This window comes from Impatiens glandulifera, chromosome 3, assembly GCF_907164915.1.
Source record: "Impatiens glandulifera chromosome 3, dImpGla2.1, whole genome shotgun sequence".
NCBI classification, from domain to species: Eukaryota; Viridiplantae; Streptophyta; class Magnoliopsida; order Ericales; family Balsaminaceae; genus Impatiens; species Impatiens glandulifera.
Window position 1 is genome coordinate 12,525,265 of NC_061864.1, and position 23,316 is coordinate 12,548,580.

The window sequence follows — 23,316 nt, forward strand, 5'->3', positions numbered from 1 at the left end:
ATTTAATGTAGAATTTTGAGAATTTATATTGTTAGTATTACTTTTTTTTCATTCTACTTTTTCATCATTGTACTCTAAATTTTTAACTGTTCGGTTAAATTTTTATTTTTATTTTTTAAAATATTTTTTCGTTCTTAAACAATGTTTGATAAAATATTCAATCTTAAAAATTGTGTATAGGTATATAAAAAAAGAGATCGTCAAACTAGTAAAAATTCTCCATCTGCGGTATTTACAATCCAAAATCAATCTAGTAAAAGTTTTCAAATTTTCTGTTTTAACAACGGACATAATTCATTTTGTTTTAACATTACATGTTTCTACCACTACTATTGAGTGATCGTCTGGTTTTAACATTACCTAGAGTTCTTCACGTAAATCAATCATTTGTCTTTGGGGATCCGACATTAATCCCCTCATACCTACTAATTGATGTATCTGAGATGCGTTTTCTCTAGCTCCCTTTTTACTATTACTACTGAGCGATCATTATTAACAATGAATAAGGTGAAGATGGGACTTCACAATAAAATGGAAGATGATTTTCTTGTCGACTTCTTAACACTTTATATTGAACGAGATTTAGCTAAAATATAAATGTAGATTCTATTATAAATGAGTTTTATGTTGTAAAATCTCGTAAAGCTTAACTTATTTAAACATTATAATATTTTTCATATATATATTTATACAGTTTAGTACATTAAATTCAAACCCACCCAAAGTCAAAATCCTGGGTCCGTCCCTGGTTCAAACCATATTTAATCCAATTCATATCCGATACATATTAATTAGTAAAATGGTTTGAGTACGGATCTGATAAATTTAGTTTAAATTTAATACAAATCGGACAAAACGGATTGATTTTATCCATTTGTTTACCCTAAATATTAAAAAAATATATATATGTTATTAGAAAGATGTATATTCTTTGATCAAATCATATCCATACGTTGATATATGATTGAGAATGAGATTCATTCATAGTATTTCCCACAAGTTTGAAGTAATTGTCAATTTGTTATGTCCCTTTCTTTCTTATTTTCCTAACAAAATTAATTGTGATGCATACTAAGAAGGTAACTGTCGCTTTTTTGGTGTGAATTGACATAGATATTTTTTAAAGTTGTGGGGAAGAGATTTGTGGCTTGAGGTTAGAAAATTGAATATTTTAATATAAGTTTTCATTTAAAAGCTTCTCAAAACAAGTTAAAAAGTTTTTGTTGAGTCATGATTAGTTGTGGTCCTCTGATGGAGATGGACTAATCAAGCCATTTTTAAAATTATACATTTTGTATAAAATATTTATGCCCCCAAACAATAAGCATTTGATCATTATTTCATTAACTTTATTTATGAATAAATATTACTTTTCTCTTTCTGCTCATTCTCAGCAACTAATTCACTGTAAAAAAAAACGAATATTGTTTTCTTTTATTTACAGAAACCCATGATAAAATAAAATATTGTAAAAAATCATCCTTATTTATACACGTGCAGCACCGGCCTCTTATTTGGGGTATCTAGGCAATAATTTGTTGGTACCCCTACAAAATAATACATTTGTTATATGATCAAATTAATATATAAAATAAATTAAAAAGTTTAAATATGAAACTACACAATAAAATTATTTATAAAATAAATTACACCTCACTTTAAAAATAGAAAAAATGAATTGTTTTATGCTTAAAGAATATAAAGAGAAAAAAAATTAAATGAAACGTCCAAATAATTAGAAAAGGGAGAGAAGAACAAAAACAATTTCCTATTTAATAATAATAATAATAAGGTTTCACTCGTGTATATATATATATATATAACAATAATAATGTTTAATGTTAAAATATTAGAATTTATTGGATTAAAACAGTGATTAATTTAGATATATATATATATATATATTTATGATAATAAATTGATATTTAGTATTAATAGAGTTTCTTAATTATTATAAAATAGGGTTAGTGGGTTATAGATTAAATTTCAAAATAAATTAAATAACTTAATTCTTTAAACATTAAGTCAGCCTAGTTTCTTAGGTGCCCAATAGTGGTGGTCACTCCTATAAGTACGCTTAGTTTGTCTTACCATTTAGCCGATCATGTGCATTTAATAGCTAGCTACAATCATTGATTTTTAAGTTAAGTTATTAAATGAAAATCAAAACATCATTCTTACCTAGACAATTATATTATTTTAGAATATTTAATACTTATATAATAACATTAATTGATGAATTTTTCTTTTTGACATCATGGTATTGGTTGAGAAAATAAATTAAAAATAAAAAAATAAGAGAAAAGAAAGTAATAGAATTTTTATTTTATTTTTTCAATTAATCACATTGTCACATCATCTTCTTTCACGTCTAGTTTCCAAATTTACTTTCCCTATATTTATAAATAACACTAACTATTTATTTTTGTATTTTATTAGGTGAATTATTATTATTATTATTATATATTAACTTTAAGTAATTCTAATTAGTTTTTGACGAATAAATCAAAATATCAACAAAACAAAACTCAACTTAAGATTTTTTTCATAATAATGTCAATGCTTTTGGTTGATAGAAAATTTCAGTTTACAAATCAACCAAACTGAATTGTTTATAACTTTATCTTAAAATATACATAAATAGTTCAATTATTGTTTCAGAAGTATTTTATTTCTCTGACTTATAACTCCTTATTTCTTTAAACTTTTTATTATTATTATTAATTACTTAAATATATAGGATTCATCGTTATCATATTCACACTCATTCCTCTAAATTTGCTTGTTCTTATTTTTTGGTCTTTACATTTTTATTTTGTCTCAAAAATATTGTTGAATAAAAAAATAGATTATTTGAGATTTTAGTTAGTTTAATTATTAAAATGACTTTTTAAATTTAATAAAAATAAAATAATAATATTTTAGTTGATAAAATTAGTAATTTGATAGTTAAAATAATAGTATAAAATAATTATTTTTTAAAAACTATAAAAAAATTCCTAAAAAACAGTCTATCAAACATGCTCTAATTGTATCTTTATTAATCATTCATTTTTAGATGTTTTTATACCTAAGTTATAAAAAAAAAATCAAAATTTATTTGTTGTCCAAATTATAATTCTAACTATTTGAAACTAGTCTGATATCATTTTAAACATGTTTAAGTCAGCTGCAATCAGTTTCTAACTCTTCTTTTATCACTTATCTCAAATAATTATTTTAATATTTTAATTAATAAAATAATTAATTTAATAGTTAAAATGAAACATATATTATAAATATATAATATATATTTATGAGGGTAAAAATTAGTTTATTTAAAATTCTTTAGCATTCAAATTGTGACATCTTGAAGAGAATCTAACACATTAGTAGTATTCTGATTTTCGGATTATTATTAATTAATATTAAACTCTTCAAATCTAATGTAAAAATTATCTTTAAAATATTATTTATCTTTATTGTAGCATTTAGTTATAATCAAATGTTATATTTTTAATTAAACAATTTTTTTTTAAATATAAATAATATAAAATTAATATACATATCAACAACAACTAATAAATTAAAAATTAATTTTAATTAAACTTATATATAATCAATGTAACTAAAAATAAGTGCATAAATTATTTATCGGTTGGCAAACTCAGAAATAGGCTAATAGCTGGAAATAGAGATAGGCATTATCAAATGGCCCAATATGTAAATTTCTGACATTTCATTTTCATAGATAATTTATTAGAGATGATCTTTATCTTTAATCTGAATAATATACATATATATTGATTTTTATTTTATACTAAAATAATTAAATAAAAATATATATTGTAAAAAAAAACATTTTACAATAAAATATGATGGTAGCCAGCTATTTTAGAATTGGAAGGTGTTCAGACAGTCTAGCTGTTTTATAATTGAAAGATTTTTCAAATTTGACCTGCTCCGAAAATAATGAGAGTTGAGGTAGATATCAAACAACTAAATAAAAAAATTATATAAAAACCAGTAAACAAACATTATTTTAGCATTTTTTTAAAATTAGAGAAAAAAAAATATAATTAAGTAATATCAGAAATAGTCCGCCACAAATGTCGAAATTTATTCATTAATAAATTTGTTTAGATATAATATTTCCATTACATAATTATATTTAATAAATTTATAAATTTTCAGTTAAGATCGTATATTCGAGTCCTTCGGGCGACAAGTTCTGCGTCTACTTAATGATTAAGTGTATTTGCGGGTTCTATGCTTAATTCGTTGTCACATTTATTCCCTCTTTTAGCCTAACAATAACAAGAGATGAATATATCTGATCTCCTTGAAGTCCTAAGTTTGGTAGGCGAAAAATTTTGTGTGCTTTGTTAAATGGTTAAGTGTGTTTATTTGGTTATATGTTTAACCCGCGGAAATTAATCGTATCCATAAAAGAATTGAAACCGAACATTATAAAAAAAAAAAATCCAGTGTACAGCTCCATCATCTTTATTCCTTAATCAACATATAGTAATGTACACATAAAAATATATCCTCACCAACCAGTATACATGATACATGCTTCCCTTGTTTAAGAACATTAGTTGTCACGAGCTCTATATATATTTATAATTAATTTCAATTTCAACCAATCTTCATTATCAAATTTCCAGGATTAATGGCCGCGGCTTCCTCTTCTACAATTCTCGTTTCCCTCCGATCAAGCTTAATTTCAAATCCAAACCCTAAACCAGATCCATCATTCTCTTTACCATTTCCAACTTGTCAAAAACCCTTACCAAATCGATTATCAACCTCCCGTCGCCGCGTCTCGCCGGAGGATAACAGATCAAGCCCATCCCTCTTACCATACACTCAAACAGACGCCGCCGCCGCCGACGATTCGCCACAACTCATCGCCGACTGTTGGCGTCAATTAAACGGAGAAGACGATTGGGAAGGACTAATCGACCCGTTCCACCCGCTTCTACGATCCGAGTTAATCCGCTACGGCGAGATGGCTCAATCCTGTTACGACGCCTTCGATTTCAATCCATTCTCCAAATACTGCGGTAGCTGCCGATTCAGTCGCCGCGATTTCTTTTCCCGGCTATCCTTTTCATCGCCTCAGATCGGTTACACTGTTTCACGTTATCTCTACGCAACCTCGAATATTAATCTCCCCAATTTCTTCAAGAAATCGCGATGGCCTAGGGTTTGGAGTAAGAACGCGAACTGGATTGGATACGTTGCGGTTTCCGACGACGATACTACCCGCCGGCTCGGGCGTCGCGACATTGCGGTTTCGTGGCGAGGAACCGTAACCCGACTTGAATGGATATCGGATCTTATGGACTTTTTACGACCGGTTTCTCAGGATAAAATACCCTGCCCCGACTTGTCCGTTAAGGCTGAATCGGGTTTTCTTGATTTGTACACGGATAAAGACGAGAATTGCCAGTTCTGCAAATTATCGGCCAGAGACCAAATCTTATCAGAGGTAAATTAAATAGAACTCAATTATTTTTTTTTATAATTTTTTAATTAATTTTAAAATATCCAACTACCTAACCCCAGAACTAATTTTAAATCAACATGTGTTGAAATGAAATTTCAAATCAATATTAAAAAATATCAATTAAAATAAACTAGGATTATGTCATTTTCGATGATGCAAATGTTAATTACAAAATAAAGAATTATTAGATGCTTATTTGTTGGTAGATCATGGTTTGATGCAATGTTATTTTATATTAAACTAACCACCTCAAATATAAAACATTAACAAAAACTTTAACTACTAGTCAACTATATTTATGATCAATATATATATATATATTAAATAAAAATATCTCTATATTTATAATCATGAGCTAGTTTGATGTAGGGTTTTTTTGAGATTTTTTTTTTTTTTAGAGATGTTATATAGTTTTTATAAATTCTTTCTATGTCACGTTACAATTATTCTAACTATGGAGTCACTAATTTAATCAAATGGAATATTAAAATATCCTTACTTTATATTAAAATAAATACATTATAGGAATTTAATAAATTAAAACTTAAATAACTTAATTTTTCATTAAATAATTTTTTTTAATAAAATCCTAAAAAATCTAAAATAACTAATATGGAACAAGCCATATTTATTGAACATATATAACTTTTAATAGTTATATAACAAGTAACAAGTGTTACCATGCATACTTCAAATAGTTGAAAAATATATATAATTTTTTTTTTATATGGTACAAAATGTAAAAACTCAAACTCATTGCTAAGTTATGCACTGAACTATAAATCTCCATTAAATGTAGAAAATTAGTATTATCACTCATTTTAACAATGGCTTAATAATATAATAAAATATTAATTTTAAAATATTAAATATAAAGAATAATCATTTTTAACCTCAATAACATCAAATAATTCATTTTCTTTAAAAATAAAATCATATTATTAAACAATCAGTTTCTCAAATCTTCTTCACTCTTTCAAACCTTGTTTTGAACTAGCTAGATAAAAAAACTCATAAACCAATATCCAAACGAGGAGCTAAGCATAACGATCACCGGGCACAGCCTGGGCAGCGCGTTAGCAATATTAAGTGCTTATGACATTGCGGAAACGGGCGTAAACCTGACACTAGACGGGCGTGTTATACCCGTTTGCGTGTTTTCCTTTGCGGGTCCTCGGGTGGGCAACATTGCTTTCAAAGAGCGGGCAGAGTGGCTCGGGGTAAAAGTGTTGAGAGTGGTTAATGTTCACGATGTGGTGCCTAAGGCACCCGGGGTAGTCTTCAATGAGGGAACCCCACTTGTAATTATGAAGGCTGCATGTGGACTTCCGTGGAGTTACTCTCATGTAGGCGTAAAACTTGTGTTAGACCATAGTAAATCTCCTTTCTTGAAGCACGATGCGGATCTGGCTTCGGCCCATAACTTGGAAGTCCATCTCCATTTGTTAGCCGGGTAAAAAGATAGTTTCATAGGTTAAAGTTTGTATTAAGAGAATAAAGGTTTAAAGTTCGATTTTCGTGGTGTATTATAGGTACCATGGGAAGGGAAAGAAATTTGAACTTGCGATTGAGCGTGATCGAGCACTTGTGAACAAGTCATCTGATTTTCTAAAGGATGAGTATATGATCCCACCTTATTGGTGGCAGGAGCAACATAAGGGCATGATCATGAGCGAGCATGGCTGTTGGATGCAACCTGATCGACCGGTCCTTGAATGACTAGGATATGCAAATTTATAATATGGTTTGGTGTAATAATATTTTATTTGGATTTTAGATTATTCTTAACAAATATTGTAAATGCATGAGTTTGTAGTTTGATTTACTTTTAAAATGTAAAACAACTACTGGATTTTTTTACCAAGAAAATTAAATTTAAAGTGTTTTATTGAAGTTTTGAAATGATATAATATGAACCAAGCATTCATTGAAAAAATAAATAGATGCAAGTGTAATGATGGTGACAAAGTTTGATTGGGGATGTTATTGGATGGTTTAATTTAATTGATTTAAGTTTTAGAGCATGTTTGATTTGGGTATTATTTCAGAATTTTACTTAATTTTAAAAAAATATAATTATCACATCATCATTAAAATAATAAATGATTTTGAGTAGATAATATTTTTTTTTTGTTAATGAATCGAGTGATGTGATATTTGATTTTGTTTGAGTTATTTAAATTTTGAATAACTCAAACCGAACAAGACGATAGATTTAAGTTACAATTATGTGAGCTCAATTCACAAAAATAATATATATATATATATATATATATATATTAATAAAATAAAGTTATTTTTTCTTCTTAATTTTATAATTTATTCAATATAATTCATTATTTTTTTAAAATATACATTTATATTAAAATGATAAAATTCATTTAAACACATCAAACAACCTGACAGGAAAATAAATATAAAAGAAATAAAATAAAAAGTGTAACTCAATAAGTTATCGAGTTTATAAATCATCTAAAAAAATAATTAACTCCCCGAACTCTACTGATTCTCCGAAACGAATCTTAGAAAACGTCGTAATAAGAGCATTATGAATGATACGAATCGGACGACTACGATCATTGAAAGTTCGATGATTTATCTCAAACCAAATAGTTTATCAAAAAATATTTGGGATGGTAACCCAAATATGTATGTCTGTCATATCAGTCGCACCAATCCAAGTTTCTCAGCAACTACCCAAAGACTCAGACATCACCCAATAAATTACGATAATACTCCATAAAAAACACCATCGACAATATAAAAATAAGTGAGTTGCCGATTCAATATACTCGCTTTGAATAAGCGTTTCATCAAAAAAAAATGAGATTTTGAATAAAATTTTTGACTCTCAAAATTTTCCTAACAAAATTATATGGAATCTTCTCATAAAAAACATCTTGTAACAATGTCATACATGAAAACTATTAATATTTTTTAACGCATAATATTTTGTTAAAACAGGAAAACTTGTTTGTCTCGTATATCAAAACTAAAACTTTAAACGAAATATTTATATCCAAATGAATTTTGATAATATAAATGATCAAAATATATTTATTTTATTATTATATATATTTTTTAAAATATTAAATATTTGATTAAATAAATCATATAATTGTTAGTGTAATAAAACCTTGGGTTAAAGGTTATGGGCCGGGTATTAGGTTTCCAGATTTTAATCCAGTTTACTATCTTCTCTTCAAACCTATTTCTTTCTCTCTCTCTAGACAAATAACAGCGGCCGGATTTCTTCTCCAGCTTTGACGGCAACATCGCCGGAACTTCTCTTCTACGGCGCCTCAACTTCTTTATCCGGCGGATAGATTCTCGCCTCACGCAGCCCTACTTCGGTAAATCTCTCTTCTTCTTCTTCTTTTAGGAAGGTCATGAAGTTCAAATTAGCAGTATTTACAACCATTAATACAATTCATAGAATTCCTCACCGATTTCTGATTCTTATTATAGTCTTCACATAATAGTTCAACTTACTACCGCCATTGAGATCAAATTCTTATCTTATCTTTTCTTTTCCAACTTCAGTTTAATTCAAAATGGGTTGTTCAATGTTATTATTTATATATTTATTGCTTTTTACAGCTCTGTGTATTTCATTTGCATTCTGCAATGAGTTTGATCTCCCAAAACGCTATTCTCAATGGCCGTGAACAAAAGGCTAAAAGAAAGCCCGAAGATGGAGCTTTACCTTTGGAGACTGACCGGGTGATTGAAGATGCAGAGGAATCTGATTTTGTCATGCTGGAAGCAAAGAAGAGAAAGAAGAAACAGCCTAGTGAAGAACAAAAGCAAATTGAGCTTGAACAAAAGAAAGAAATCAAGAAATTGGAAAACTTCCTGTTTGGTTCTCTTTACACCCCTGTTGAATTTGGAAAGGATGGTGATGAGGAGGAAGAAGAAGAAACTGTTGCACCTACTAAGAAAGATACCGCCCTTTTCTTTTATGATGGATCCGCTGATAGTTCACTACCTGTTTATGAAGAAGATTCTGAATTTTCAGAAAGCGATGAAGAGGAGCTGAAACCTGCATGGGTGGATGACGAGGAGGAAAAGACTAATATAAACATATCTAAAGTGAACAGATTAAGGAAATTGAGGAAGGATGAGAAAGAAAAGGTGATCACTGGTTCTACATATGTCTCCCGTTTAAGAGCCCAGCATGTTAAACTCAATCAAGGAACAGAATGGGCTCAACTGGATTCACAAGTGACATACAACAGCTCTGATGAAGAAGATGAAGAAGAAGAAGATTCAGACATTTTTCGAACAAGTGAGAATCTTGTCGTGAATGGTGGAAGGCTCCTTCCTGGAATTCTTGGTTACTCGAGATTAGTTGATGCTAATAAAGAAGATCGATCAAGCGGTCCTATAAACTCGGTTCAGTTCCATAGAAATGCCCAGTTACTCCTAACAGGTGGACTTGACAAAAAGCTGAGATTTTTCCAGATAGACGGTAAAAGGAATACCAAAATACAGAGTATTTTTCTCGACGATTGTCCGATTAGAAAGGCTGCATTTTTACCTGAAGGTTCTCAGGTAATCGTATCTGGCAGAAGGAAATTCTTCTATAGTTTTGATTTAGTTAAAGCAACTGTAGACAAAATAGGTCCTCTTACTGGAAGGGAGGAGAAAAGCCTTGAATTTTTCGAGGTTTCTCCCGATTCAAGCACAATCGCTTTCCTGGGAAACGAAGGGTATATCTTGTTAGTCTCAACAAAAACAAAACAACTGATTGGAACACTGAAGATGAACGGAACTGCTCGTTCGATAGCTTTTGCGAAGAACGGAGAACATCTGTTGAGTTCAGGAGGAGATGGGCATGTTTATCATTGGGATTTGAGGACTAGGACTTGTTTCCACAAGGGAGTTGATGAAGGATGCATACATGGTACGTCTATTTGTACTAATCCAAACGGGTCATTGTTTGCAACTGGATCAGACAGTGGTATAGTGAATGTTTACAATAGGGAGGAGTATTTAGGAGGAAAGAGGAAACCTATGAAGACAATCGAGAATCTGACAACTAAAGTCGACTTGATGAAATTCAATCAGGATGCGCAGATATTGGCCATTGCTTCTACAATGAAGAAGAATAGTCTGAAGCTGGTTCATGTTCCATCCTTCACTGTTTTCTCCAACTTTCCGCAACTAAACCATCCACTTCATTTCCCTCGATGTTTGGATTTCAGTCCCGGTGGAGGTTTTATGGCAATGGGAAATGCAGCTGGTAAAGTTCTACTCTACAAGTTGCATAACTACAATCACGCTTAGAGCATCTATTCTTATTTTTGTTTTTTTCGCGGTTAACTATTTGGTGCTTTTCCTAAACAATGCCGAGGTTATGGTGCTGAACAGGAACCCTGAATGGGAGGGATTGTGTTATTTTTATCAAGGATTATAATGTACTTTGTTGTTTGATCTGCAATTTTGGCATATTCTGAAACTGAAAGTAGTAAGCTAATTGATGATATACTTGTGGCAGTTATTACTTGATCATCAATCCTTTTTGCTTTATAGAGAGTATCTCATTATTTATTTTATTTACTTTTTACAATTTCTTGATTTGAATTTGTGTTGGTTAGATTAATTTTTTAATAATTACTAAGTAGAAACAACATTTCAGTCTCTTAATTTTGCAAAAATCTTGGTATTTCATCAGTGATTGTATTATGTAGCGATGATGAATATCAATTTAACCTTTTTACCAAATGATTGAATTATAAAATAAAATAAATAAATAAAATTATCCAATTTATCAATGTTATTGGATGAAAAAAATGAAAAGGTGGGATGTGAAAGAGAAATTTTATAATTTTTTTAACTAATTAGATTGTGCATTATAATCTCTCTTATTACCTCACCATGATTTTCTCCCTATCATTTCTTTAATTTTTAGTGTAATTTGTTTTTTTTATTCTTAAATTAATTATATATAATAATATTATTATTTTATAATAAGTTTGTATGATTTAAATAGTTTTTCCTTTTATTTTAATGTTTTCTCACTTATATTTTTTTAAAAATATGTACAAATTATAAGAGAATATTCATGAGTTGTATGCTAATAAGTAGCATAGTGTGGATTGATTATAAAGGGTTTTAATTATGTAAATTTATGGTATTTTCTAGTCTTCAATTTTTATTTTTAGTCTTCATGATAATGTGACATAACTTTGGGACGAGACCACCCTATCTTGTTCTGAAACCACCACATCTTGTCATGAAATCACTATTTTTTGTCCCGAAACCACAATTTCTTTTCCTGAAATCACCATTTCTTGTCCTGAAACCACCACTTCAGGACGATAAACCATTATTTCGGAGCGCATTATCTTATAAAAAATTCAATGTGACAAAATGTTAAAAAAACCCAAAGTTACAACATGATCATATAATTACTATCTTCGTTGAATGTTATCCCCACACGCATTATCTTCGACATATATTTGCGAGAACAAAAGTGATGTGAAGGACAATTGAGCTGATAGTGGATCATTCCATTGTTGTTGTTGGGTTGAATCCAACACTATTGATCTTGTGGCCGTATTTCCCTTCATTTTTTTATCTCGAAAACGACTTCTTAGGAATTTTCTCAATTAAAAATTGTTTCCTCTTTGTTAGTGGTCGTCCTCGACTTCAAACTTTTTTAGAAGAGTGTATCAAAATGGATGTAACTGGAGATGGAGATGTTTCTGTGCTTTTGTCTTTAGATGCTTCTGTGTGCTTCAATAATTAAGTGACATAAATTGTTTCATTAAGCATTTTATGTCGTTCATCCAAAAAGAATAATTGTCTTCAAAATTTACTCCAACTTTTTGAACCTTTTGCATCAATCGAGTTAGACTATTATGACGATTTTTTTCTTCCACAGACATATCTGAATCATAAATGTTGGTGATAGTTTGATACTCATTCTTAATATCTTTACGTCACTAGTCCATTATATAACACATTGATACCTCATTCACCCCCATTTTTTTCAACACAGTCATGATATGCCTACACAAAATACCTCTGAACTCAAACAATCGACATTGACATTTAATATTGCAATCCATTTCGGTATAATGCACTTTGTAAGAAACATCTCTTATATATTCTCCATTAAACCCCAAAATGATTTCATCAACTCTAAATATACAAGTTGTCCTTTCCTCTTCAATGACTGAGATGTCGCACAACATCAACCCTCTAACTTCTTCTTAAACCAACCTAAATATATTTGGAGTGTAGAAGGTTTGGTATTTCCGTTCAAAGACAAATCCACTAACAATTGTTATAAAAAATTAAACGATTGAAAATCAAATTTCTTTTCTCTCGATATTTCTCAACAGAGCCTTATCATATTGCTCGACGAATTGTTTGAGGGATGTTTTGAACTGCACATAGTCATCAAAAAAGGCATTCATACTTTCACTCCGTTGAGATGTTGACATCCCGACCCAAAATTGTTCTTTCACATAAACAAGTATCCATTTAGATCTTTTTAAAAATAAAGAATTCAACCCGACATTATCTTCCAGCTGATAATCTTCTATTAGTCTAATCCAATCGTCTTCGCATTATTGAATATTTATGGAGTTATATACTATGTTTTCAGCCTATTCTTTATTAGATGATATTCAATATGACTTCCAAGTTTTGTAAAAGTTTCTTCATTTTATGCCACAAACAAAAACGATGATGAGTTGTAGGAAATATTTCTCAATTGCAATCGCTATGGATCGACATTGGTATGTGATTATGACATTTGAAGGTCGACCATACATACATTCTAACAAAATTCTAAACAACCAAGTGAAAGAATGTAAATCTTCACTTGACAATAAGCCACATCCAAGTAAATTGGATTGAACATGATGATTAACCCTAACAAACGGAGCGGAAAACATGTCATAGCAATTTGTCAAATAAATTGTATCGAAAGAGATAACATCGTGAAAATCGTCAAAGGCAGCCCTGCACCTACCATCTGCCCAAAACACGTTTTTAATTCAGGATTTCTCGTCTAAATCAATAAGGTAGAAAAAGTTTGAGTTCATGGTTTGCATTCTTAAAAAATAATTAGTGAGTGATTCAGCATCCCCACTCCCTAAACTTAACTTGCGTGCTTCTGTAATGTAATTTTACATTTTCTCTCATCGGAAAACATGTTTCCATACATTTCCGTCTTCTCGTTTGTATCTAATCTTCTCAGTTAAATGTTTTGAACAGTTATTCCAACTTCATCGTTTGTATCCAATCTTCTCTTTACATTTCCGTCTATTACTTTGTAGGATATAACATGGCGTATCCTCTTAAGGCTTAATGTATGGTTGTGCTCCAAACAAATACTTGTTATCACATATTCCTCTTTATTCCGAATAACAAAATTAATCTTTGCTGTACAATCTATCTCCGTTATGTGAAGAGAATTGGTGTAGGCCGATGGAACTTATTTTTGGCCTTCAATTCTTTCATAAAAACTTTTGGCACAATCAATGCTGAAGTATTTCCTTTTACCACATACATTTTTGCTCCCTAACTTGGTAATGCTGAATTCAGTTAAGTGGGCATATGATGTGTAGAATTTTAAAAGTTGTTATTCGAAGGAAAATGTCATTCCAACATTAAGAATTTCACTGCGAAAAAAAAGTGTAACTATAAAAAATACGTCCCGAAACTACCATTTTGGAACCAGAAACCACAATTTCTTTTCCCGAAACCACCATTTCGGGACGAGAAACCACCATTTCGGGACCTGAAACCACCATTTTGGGACCATACATCAATATTATACTAACTATGGGGTCCTGAAACCACAATTTTCTCGTCCCAAAATGGTGATTTCGGGACACATTTTGGGACATTTCCCCCGAAAATCTATTTTCTCGTCCTGAAATGGTGGTTTTGGGACATTTCCCCCGAAATTCTATTATCTCGTCCTGAAATGGTGATTTCGGGACCCGAAATGGTGGTTTTGAGATATTTCCCCCAAAACTTTATTTTCTGAATGAACAATCGGGTACCTTTTCAGTTCAATAGGGGTGATTTGTTCAGGTTCGGTGCTTCATCTACTGCGTTGTTCAGGTTCGGTGCTTCAGTGCTAGTTTCATGAAATATAAAATAGTTCGTTATCATACAGTTATCTTTTAGGGAAGTTTCAGAGAGAGAAATAAATAAAGTCGGAAAAGATTTATATCGAATTTTATTTCTCTCTCCTACCCAGCCACGTAGAATTCGTGGCATTGCTTTCGTTAAACATTCGTTGAGTTTATTATTATTTTTTAAATCTAATATTTTAACTAATATTACAAATATAATTGACCAAAAATATTAATAAATATTTTATCTTTAAACAACAGTTAATCATCCATACTACACAATATAAATTTATTCATCGTAAAATAAATTAATTCATACTACAAAATATAAATAAACTTAAAATGGATATAACAATATACTTAAACATCAAAAATATTCATTATTAAGACACTTTTCTAAAAAAAAAAATATCATTTTTGAATAGCCTTGTAGAAATTACAGAAATCATAATTTTGTTGCTGCTAAAACGGAAGAAAAAGCTACACAATAGAAATAGAAGTAAAGATTAAGTTAATAACTAAGTATAAGATTATAAAAGTTAAGAATAAAATCACAACTTTATTAAATAATAAATAACATTAAAATTAGTAATACCAAATTTTAAAAAATAAATATAACTATTTTTATTATTATTATTGAAGACTTGAAATTTGAACAAAATGTAGAGAGAAAGAGAAGGTTGAAGATATAAATAGAGTTAAAAGAAATGAAAAATAAAAAATAAAGAATGAAGAGTCATGATATAAGGAAAACACTTATTAAAATGATGTTAATGTTGACATGAATTATGGTTTTGGGTAAAGAAAAAATAAATTCTATATTTCTTATAATGATGGTTAAAATAATGATAGTTAAGAAGTAGAATTTGAAAAGTTATTTAAATTTTAATAAAATATATATGAGAAATGATTAGATGAGGAAATTTGGTGAAAGAATTTGATGAGGGAATGACTTGTCATAATCTTATTCGTTGAAAAAATCAAATAATTTCTATCTTCTTACTCTTTTCTCCCACTTTTACATTTTCCGAAGGTGATACTAAATCATTCTCTCACTGAATTTCCTAACCAAATTCCCTCTCTCTGTCAATATATATTAATATTAATATACTCACTTATAAATTTAAGTTTTGATACTATTATTGCCATCCCATCACTATATGTGTAACGAGAAAAGGCAAATCCCTATATGTGTAACTAGAAAAGGCAAACACAAATAGATAGAAAAATGGTGCGCAAATTCTTACAGTACGCTCATCTCCTGCGCAATTTATCAAAAGCTTCACCCCATTCGTTGATTTGAAAACAAATACAGTACTTATAAGGGAGAGAACTGCTCGGGTTCATACCCCTCTCTCTCTACGGCGCTTTGTCCAAATCTATCTTCAACCCGAGCCGGGTCTCTCGAGATCATTGCTAACTATCTGTGTAATCTCACTTCAAAATCCAATCTTTGCAGGTTCAAATCTGCCTCTTTTATCTTTCCCAACTCTCTAAACGCGTAATATGTCTGTAAACAGCAGATTACATGTTATTCGTCTTAGTTCTTTAATGGGTTGTTGCATCTTTCACTGCGTGTTTATTGCTGATTGAATATACAGGTGGGAGTGGGACGTGTAGTGAAACGAATGCTTCCGTACTAGCATGCACCCTACTGTATACGTGCTTAGAGTTTTAGATTGATTAGAAAAAGGGAGGATATTTAGGAGGAGCGCAAGATGTCTAATCGGGCTGCGGCGGCGAGAGTAAAGACGGAGACGATTGCTTCATGCATGACCTGCCCACTCTGCAATAAGCTCTTTAGGGACGCGACCGCCATTATCGAATGTCTACATACTTGTGAGCATTACCATTTGTCCTGTTTTCATACTGAATTCTTTCTTCATATTTGGTCTGGCTATCGTATTTGTGTCATTTTTTGTATATTTCAGAATTCGATGAAGTTCATTATTGGGTTCTTCTTCTGGTGAAGGAATTTAGAACAGTATATGTAGTTGTGGCTATGAAAAGCTTCATTTTTTCTATGGAAGCTTGAATTTAACCCCCATTATTTAATTTTTTTTATTTAGCTACTTTAAACCAAGACATTCCACTTCTGTATAGTTTGCAGGAAATGCATATATAAGAAGCTTGATGATGAGGACCTAAAATGCTGTCCTATATGCGATATAGATTTGGGTTGTGCGCCATTGGAAAAGCTGAGGTTGGATTTAGTCGGTTTATTCCTCTTCAATTTGTTTCTTAATTCACTCTAAATTGTTTTTTCCCTTCTGTTATTAGGCCAGACCACAGCCAGCAAGATGTGAGAGCCAACATATTCCCTTTCAAAAGAAGAAAGGTGAAGGCATCCGAAGAAGTTATACCTTCGGTTTCACTACTTGCGAAAAGAAAGGAAAGATCGCTATAATCTCTAGTTGTTAGTACCCCTAGAGTATCACCATCATCACAAAGCCCATTGACAGGAAAACGTTCCAAAGCTGTTGGTAGAAAGGCATCTTTCTTAGCTCACGACAAAGATCATGTTAATAAAGAGGACTCTACAGATGAAAATGAAGAGAGTAGTTGCTCTCCTGAGACAAGACTAGTGATAAAAGAAAGAGAAGGTGGCTCTGAATCGAAGGAAGGTAAAGACCTTTGGAAGCCTTTGAATTGTTTGGTAGAAGCTGCAGACAGGAGTAAATCCACAAAATATATCTCACAAGGGTCTACTGATAATAATAATAACAGTGATGGACAATCTTGGAAAGCTAAAGGCAAGGCTAGTGTATGTAATAGTATAGATCCTGTGGCTTCGGAATTGGTACAACAACCTAAAAAAACGAGGAAGACTCGCCTCAAAAAGGCGTCTGCTGTTGCTGCTGGTAGTTCTGGGGAGCGGTTCATTTCTCCACAAGAGGTCTTAGATGCTACTAGTGCAAGAGCTGAAAGAAGTACTGGTCCAATATGGTTCTCTTTGGTGGCTGCTGAACACCAGTAAATATCTATTTCCTTTTTACTCTGGTTTTGATGTCTTGTTATGATTTCTCTTCCATTTTCTAAATTTGTTGTTTACTCTTATGATTCAGGCAAGGCATTGCACAATTGCCACAGATACCACTCAATGCATCCAGGGCCAGTCCTCTGACCTCCCACTCGACAGAAGTGCCCGTCTCAACTACTCCACCCGAGTCAACTCCAGTCAATTCAATACCGATCAGCCCAGTTGACGAACAGCAACCCTCCCCAACAGAGCAGCGAACTTCCCCGGCTGCATTCAGTCCATCTGCAGCAACAACTGAAATATTCACAGACATCGATGTAGATGTAGAGACTGAGCAGTTTGAATTTACATCTCCAGCGCTGAATCAGCAGCCCTCTCCATCAGCTGCTGAACAATCGACTCTTCATTCAGCAGCGGAGGAGTCATCTCGGGGAACAGTAGATATCCGACAATTCATCATCGATGCTCTTGCACCTATGCAGCAGAGTATCGAAACAATCTTTAGTAGGTTGGAGTCTCTGACGGAGCATTCTGCTTCGATCTCGAAGGCAATAGCCGACGTAGCCTCGGCGCAGACAAATGCCATTAAGGATGTATGGAGGACTTCTATTGAATTGTCGATTATCCGGAATCAGATGACCAGGATGCAGTCTACTCTGCTCAAGAATTCCTTCGATCTCCACAAAGAGACAACTACAACATTGGAATCTTATCCTCTCTTCTAGCCTAGCGGAAACAAGAGGTGGATATCCCTTATGCCTCCATGAGGTCTTGGGTTCGAGCCCGTCGGGCGTCAAATACTGCGCCTGGTTAAATGGTTAAGTGTGTTTGCGGGCTATGTGCTTAACCCGCGGGGATTAGTCGCACTCTATAGGAGCAGCAGAACCCAACGTTCTAAAAAAAATAAAAAAAAACATTGGAATCTTTCGGTTTTCAGTTTCTCGAAATATCCAAATCCCTTGAGACAGCAGCATCAAAACGTATCGCGGATGCTAGTAGAACAGCAAAACGTCTTGCAGATTCTGCTGATAATACTGTTAAAAATGGGGAAGGTAACAGTCAAGGGGGAAGGGAAGGCTGCAATCAGAGTTTATTGGAAAGACTGAGTCCTCAAACAAGAAGTAAATTATTGGAAAAACTTTTCGGGGGCGAAAGCAGCGAAGACGAAAGCTTTTGAAGATATTTTACTTACTTTATTGGTACATTTATATGGAAAAAAACTTGTCTTAGAATTATGTAATTGTATAACCAGTTCAAGATATAAAACTTCTAAATGTTTATTAAAAATTAGTTAATTTAGTCTTGGTGAGTAACTAATTCTGTTAACTTTTTTTAATTTTTTAATATTTATTAATTAAATATTTATTTTTTTCTATATTTTTATTTAATTAATTAATTAATCTCTTTTTATTATTTTTTTTTGTTATTTGAGTATTTTTTTTATATATTTTTTTTACTATTTTGTTTCTTTTTATATAACATAATATTATGTATAAAATAATTTAATTTTTAATTCTATTAAAAATTATAAATCATAAATTAAAGATTAAATATAAAAATTATTAATTTCATTTTTTTTTTATATTAAGAAAAAAAATCAAAATCAAATCGTTAAGTCTTTTTAAAAAATTAAAAGACCTATTACAAAATTAAACAAATTCTTTTTAAAACATTACAGTAGAAGAAAAATAATAATAATAATAATAAAATTGTTAAATATTTTTTCACAAAAATAGAAAGCATGTTACAATATAAAAAAAACCTTCATAAACCTAAAAAAAATAATTTCTCAAATATTGTACATCTAAAAGATCTCAAATACAAACAAGTTATTAAATCTAAACTCTCATACACTATCAAATAACACTTATGTTATGTGATGTCAAATCTCAATTATCTCACAATATCAACTAACACTCTTGTGTTGGTAAGGATTGCGATGTTTGACCGTCAACTGTGGTAATCATTTGTTTTCTTCATCTTTGAGGCTATAAAATAGAGTACACATTTGTAAATTATAATAAAAATATAATAATTTAAATTGAACTTAGATTTTCAATTGTGACCCCATCATTGGTTTGGTAAACTCCAATGCTTTCAAATTCTCTAGTTCTTCTCAAATTCTTAACAACACAAAACTTATTTTAAATACATATATGTTAAACTTATGTAAATTATGTTAACCAACTAAAAATATTGAATTTAACTTACAATATTATTTGTCAATGATGTTTAACCTTCTTGTTTGCACCTCTTTTATTATGAGTATTTGAACCACAAACACTACAATGCATGATTCTCCCCTTTCTTGACAGCTTTCCAAACTTTTCAAAGTTCATTGGAGGTTCATTCATATATTTACTTGTATTCTTTTTTGGCCGACTTGCCAGTCTCTTAAAGATAGATGGATGAATAATTGGAAGATTCGACGAAGACCACGTTCTCTCCCAATGAATTTGTTCCATGGTGTTGGCATATGATTTCAAATACATGTTTTTTCTTATACCCATAAGATACAAAATCTTCAATTCTCTTCCTAGAGTCATCAATTGCTCTCAAGGCATGTTTACATGGAATACCAGAAATGTTCCATTCTCTATCAGAACAAGATTTATCTCAAAGATTTACAACATGTTTGTTATAACAGAATGCGTGAGAATGACGTAAACAATAAATAGACAAAGATTTAACGTGCTTTACTAAGATAGAACTTGACTACGTCCACATAGAAGAGAGATTATTATTGAGAAAATTGTTGACAAATGATATATGTAAACTTGGGTTATAACACGAGTTTATATAACACTCGGCCCCTAAAACCCTAATACAGAAACCCTAACAAATAGAGAATTGGGCTGACCCATTAAGAAAGCTCAATTATTCAAATCTTATTCAACAAATCTCCACATTGACTTGAATTCTTTCTGATGTCCCAGGTGCATTAATCAATGCCCAGATCTCTCAAATACATTCGTCGATGTTAGATAACCCAAATACATTCGTCAATGTCAGATGACTCAAATGCACTCGCTAGTGTTGGATGACCTAGATGTTTTCGCCGGTACCGGATGTCCCAGATGCATTTATCAATCTTAAATAGTCCAGAGACATTCGTCAATGTTCAAATGACTCAGATGCACTCGTAGGTGTTGGATGACCTAGATGCACTCGTGGAATGGCTCAGATGCTTTCGTCAATACTCGTATATTTCACTAAGGGTATAATAATAATAATAATAATAATAATAATAATAATAATAATAATATTAACTAAAGTAAAAAAATATTTTAAAATATATATCAAAAATATTAATATAATAAGTTATAAACGAATAATTTATTAATTAACTAGTATTTTATTCACAAAAATACTCCTTGTATTTTTTGATGCAAAATTTTTAATTAAATCATTATACTATAAACACTATTTTTCAGTTGATATCATAACTAATTCATTCGTGATATATTGTGTATAATGTCTCTATAATGAAAAAAAATATAATAGATATTTTAAAATGAGAAGAGATTATGAAGATAAACATAAAAATAAGAACAAATAAAAAAAATAATTTAAAAGCATTAAAATGTAACCTCAAATATGATTTTCACAATTAAGGTTGGATTTATGATAAAAAAAAATATAAATTATTAAGGATGGAAAGCGGCTAAAATATAAATAATATAATTACGGTTAGTGATATAAAAGTGATCAATACAATAAGAATAAATAAAAAATGAGTATAATATTAAACTAATATTAAACGATAAAAAATAATAAAACATTTACGAGAGAAAAAAAATAATATATTACTATATTAGATATAATATGGAGGGAGAAAAAATTATTATATTATTATATTATATATAATAAAGAAAAATAAGTAATATATAAAATTATTATATTATATATAACAGAGCAGAAATAAGTAATATATATTATTATATGATATGGAGAGAGAAAAATATATATTAACATATTATAAGGAAATAAATATAAAAAGAATAAATAAATATAAAGGAATATGATATTATGTGATAAAATAGATATTTTATAATATATAATTAATAATAAATATAATAATATTATGAGGAATGATAGAGAGCGCGACTTTGAGACAGCGACTGTGAGCGCGATGCCTACGTGGGTTGACAGCGATGCCTACGTGGGTTGACAGGTAAAATATTCTCTTTTTATTAATTATTTTATCTCTCTTTTTATTAATTAATTTCTCTCTCCTCTTATTAAATAATTTCTCTCTCTATCTCTACAAATTAATTTATCTCATTTATCCATATTCTCACGATTATTATTTTACTCATTTATTTGATATTTATTATCTCTCGTTTAGTTTAACGGTTAAAATAAATCAATAATTTATAACAAATTCTCACATTAAATATTTTAATAATATGTTTAAATAAATTCTAAACCCTAAACCTTAAACCCTAACCTCTAAATCCTAAACTCTAAAACCTAAATATTAAATTCTAAACCCTAAACCCTAATTAATATCAATGATCAGTTGAATTATGAATTTATCTCTTTTATTTTTATTTTATTTTTATGACTTTTCAAATCCTTTATTTATCAAATATTTTTTATGGCCTCTTTTTTCTTTTTTTTATTATTTTTTTTTATATTGACTTATTAATATTTTTTTAGTTTTATTACTTATAAATAAATGTTTATCTAATATTTCTATTTTCACGATTAATTATTTTCTCTCCAGTAACTAATTATTAATAATATGAAAGAGAAAATAATTAATAAAAGGAGAGAGAATATTCTACCTGTCACCCACGTAGGCACACCACGTAGGCATCGCGCTCCCAGTCGCTGTCTCAAGTCGCGCTCTCTATCATTTTTCTAATATTATATACTAAAAATTTAGAAAACTTTGGGGCCTGTGCAATTGCATTGGTTGCATTGCCCTTCGAGTCAGGCTTGAATGCATGCAACCTCTCACTCGACGAAAGTGCCGACTCAACTTCTTCACCCGAGTCAACTCCAGTCAATTCAATACCGATCAGCCCAGCTGCCGAGCAGCAACTCTCACCTGTCGAGCAGCAACCCTCCCCAACAGAGCAGCCAACTTCCCTGGTTGCATCCATTGCATCCAGTCCGTCTACACCAACAACTGAAATATTTACAAAAATCGATACAGATACTGAGCAATTCAAATTTACATCTTCAGCATTGAATCAGCTGCCCTCTCCACAATCCTCTCCATCTCCAAGAGAATCTAGGTCAGCTGCCGAACAATCAACTCCTCATTCAGCAAAGAAGTCATCTCAAGGAAAGGTAGATATACGTGGCCTTATCCAGGACTGCATTGCTCCCTTGCAACAGGGCATTGACACTATCTTATGAAAGATGAAATCTCTTGACTGTCTCTGCTTCTGCCTCTGCCTAGATAGCATCGGCCCAGGACAAAATCCTTGGCCAGGTCACGAAGAATAATATTGAGTTATCAATAATCAATGAATCAATGAGCAGGTTAAGCACGTATTGAGCAATTCCCTCGGCAATTACAACAGAGAGATCTTCGCAAAGATCAATACTATCGGAATACAGATTGCCGAATTAATGGACTTCCTTAAACAAACAAGGGATAATTGATCGGGGTTGCTGATGATAAAAATGGAGAAAGTAGTAGAGGAGAAGGAAGAAACCGGGAAGAAGAAGGTAGCAATGAAAATAAGCCAGTTGTAGGACGCAAGCTACAAGGTAGAAAATAAACT

The 23,316-nt window shown here is 30.9% G+C and overlaps 2 protein-coding genes and 1 pseudogene across 2 annotated transcripts; all 3 read left to right on the forward strand.

Annotated features, from left to right (window-relative positions):
- Window positions 1–4,589: 4,589 nt before the first annotated feature.
- On the forward strand, window positions 4,590–7,309 carry LOC124932859 (phospholipase A1-Igamma1, chloroplastic). The gene is made up of 3 exons (XM_047473569.1): window positions 4,590–5,476; window positions 6,496–6,947; window positions 7,027–7,309. Exons 1-3 carry the CDS (start codon window positions 4,655–4,657, stop codon window positions 7,211–7,213), a joined length of 1,461 nt encoding a protein of 486 aa, XP_047329525.1. The 5' UTR covers window positions 4,590–4,654; the 3' UTR covers window positions 7,214–7,309.
- A 1,372-nt stretch (window positions 7,310–8,681) lies between these two features.
- Window positions 8,682–11,076, forward strand: LOC124930725 (U3 small nucleolar RNA-associated protein 18 homolog). Its single transcript, XM_047471072.1, has 2 exons — window positions 8,682–8,847; window positions 9,095–11,076. The coding sequence occupies exon 2, from the start codon at window positions 9,122–9,124 to the stop codon at window positions 10,781–10,783; it is 1,662 nt and encodes a 553-aa protein (XP_047327028.1). The 5' UTR covers window positions 8,682–8,847; window positions 9,095–9,121; the 3' UTR covers window positions 10,784–11,076.
- Window positions 11,077–15,954: 4,878 nt separating this feature from the next.
- Window positions 15,955–18,261, forward strand: LOC124932627 (annotated as a pseudogene).
- The last annotated feature ends 5,055 nt before the right edge of the window (window positions 18,262–23,316 follow it).

Coding starts and splice junctions, on each gene's coding strand:
- LOC124930725 (XM_047471072.1), top strand. CDS start 9,122: ATGAGTTTGATCTCCCAAAACGCTATTCTCAATGGCCGTGAACAAAAG.
- LOC124932859 (XM_047473569.1), top strand. CDS start 4,655: ATGGCCGCGGCTTCCTCTTCTACAATTCTCGTTTCCCTCCGATCAAGC. Junction 5,477..6,495: donor GAGACCAAATCTTATCAGAG/GTAAATTAAATA, acceptor TGAACTAGCTAG/ATAAAAAAACTCATAAACCA. Junction 6,948..7,026: donor CATCTCCATTTGTTAGCCGG/GTAAAAAGATAG, acceptor GGTGTATTATAG/GTACCATGGGAAGGGAAAGA.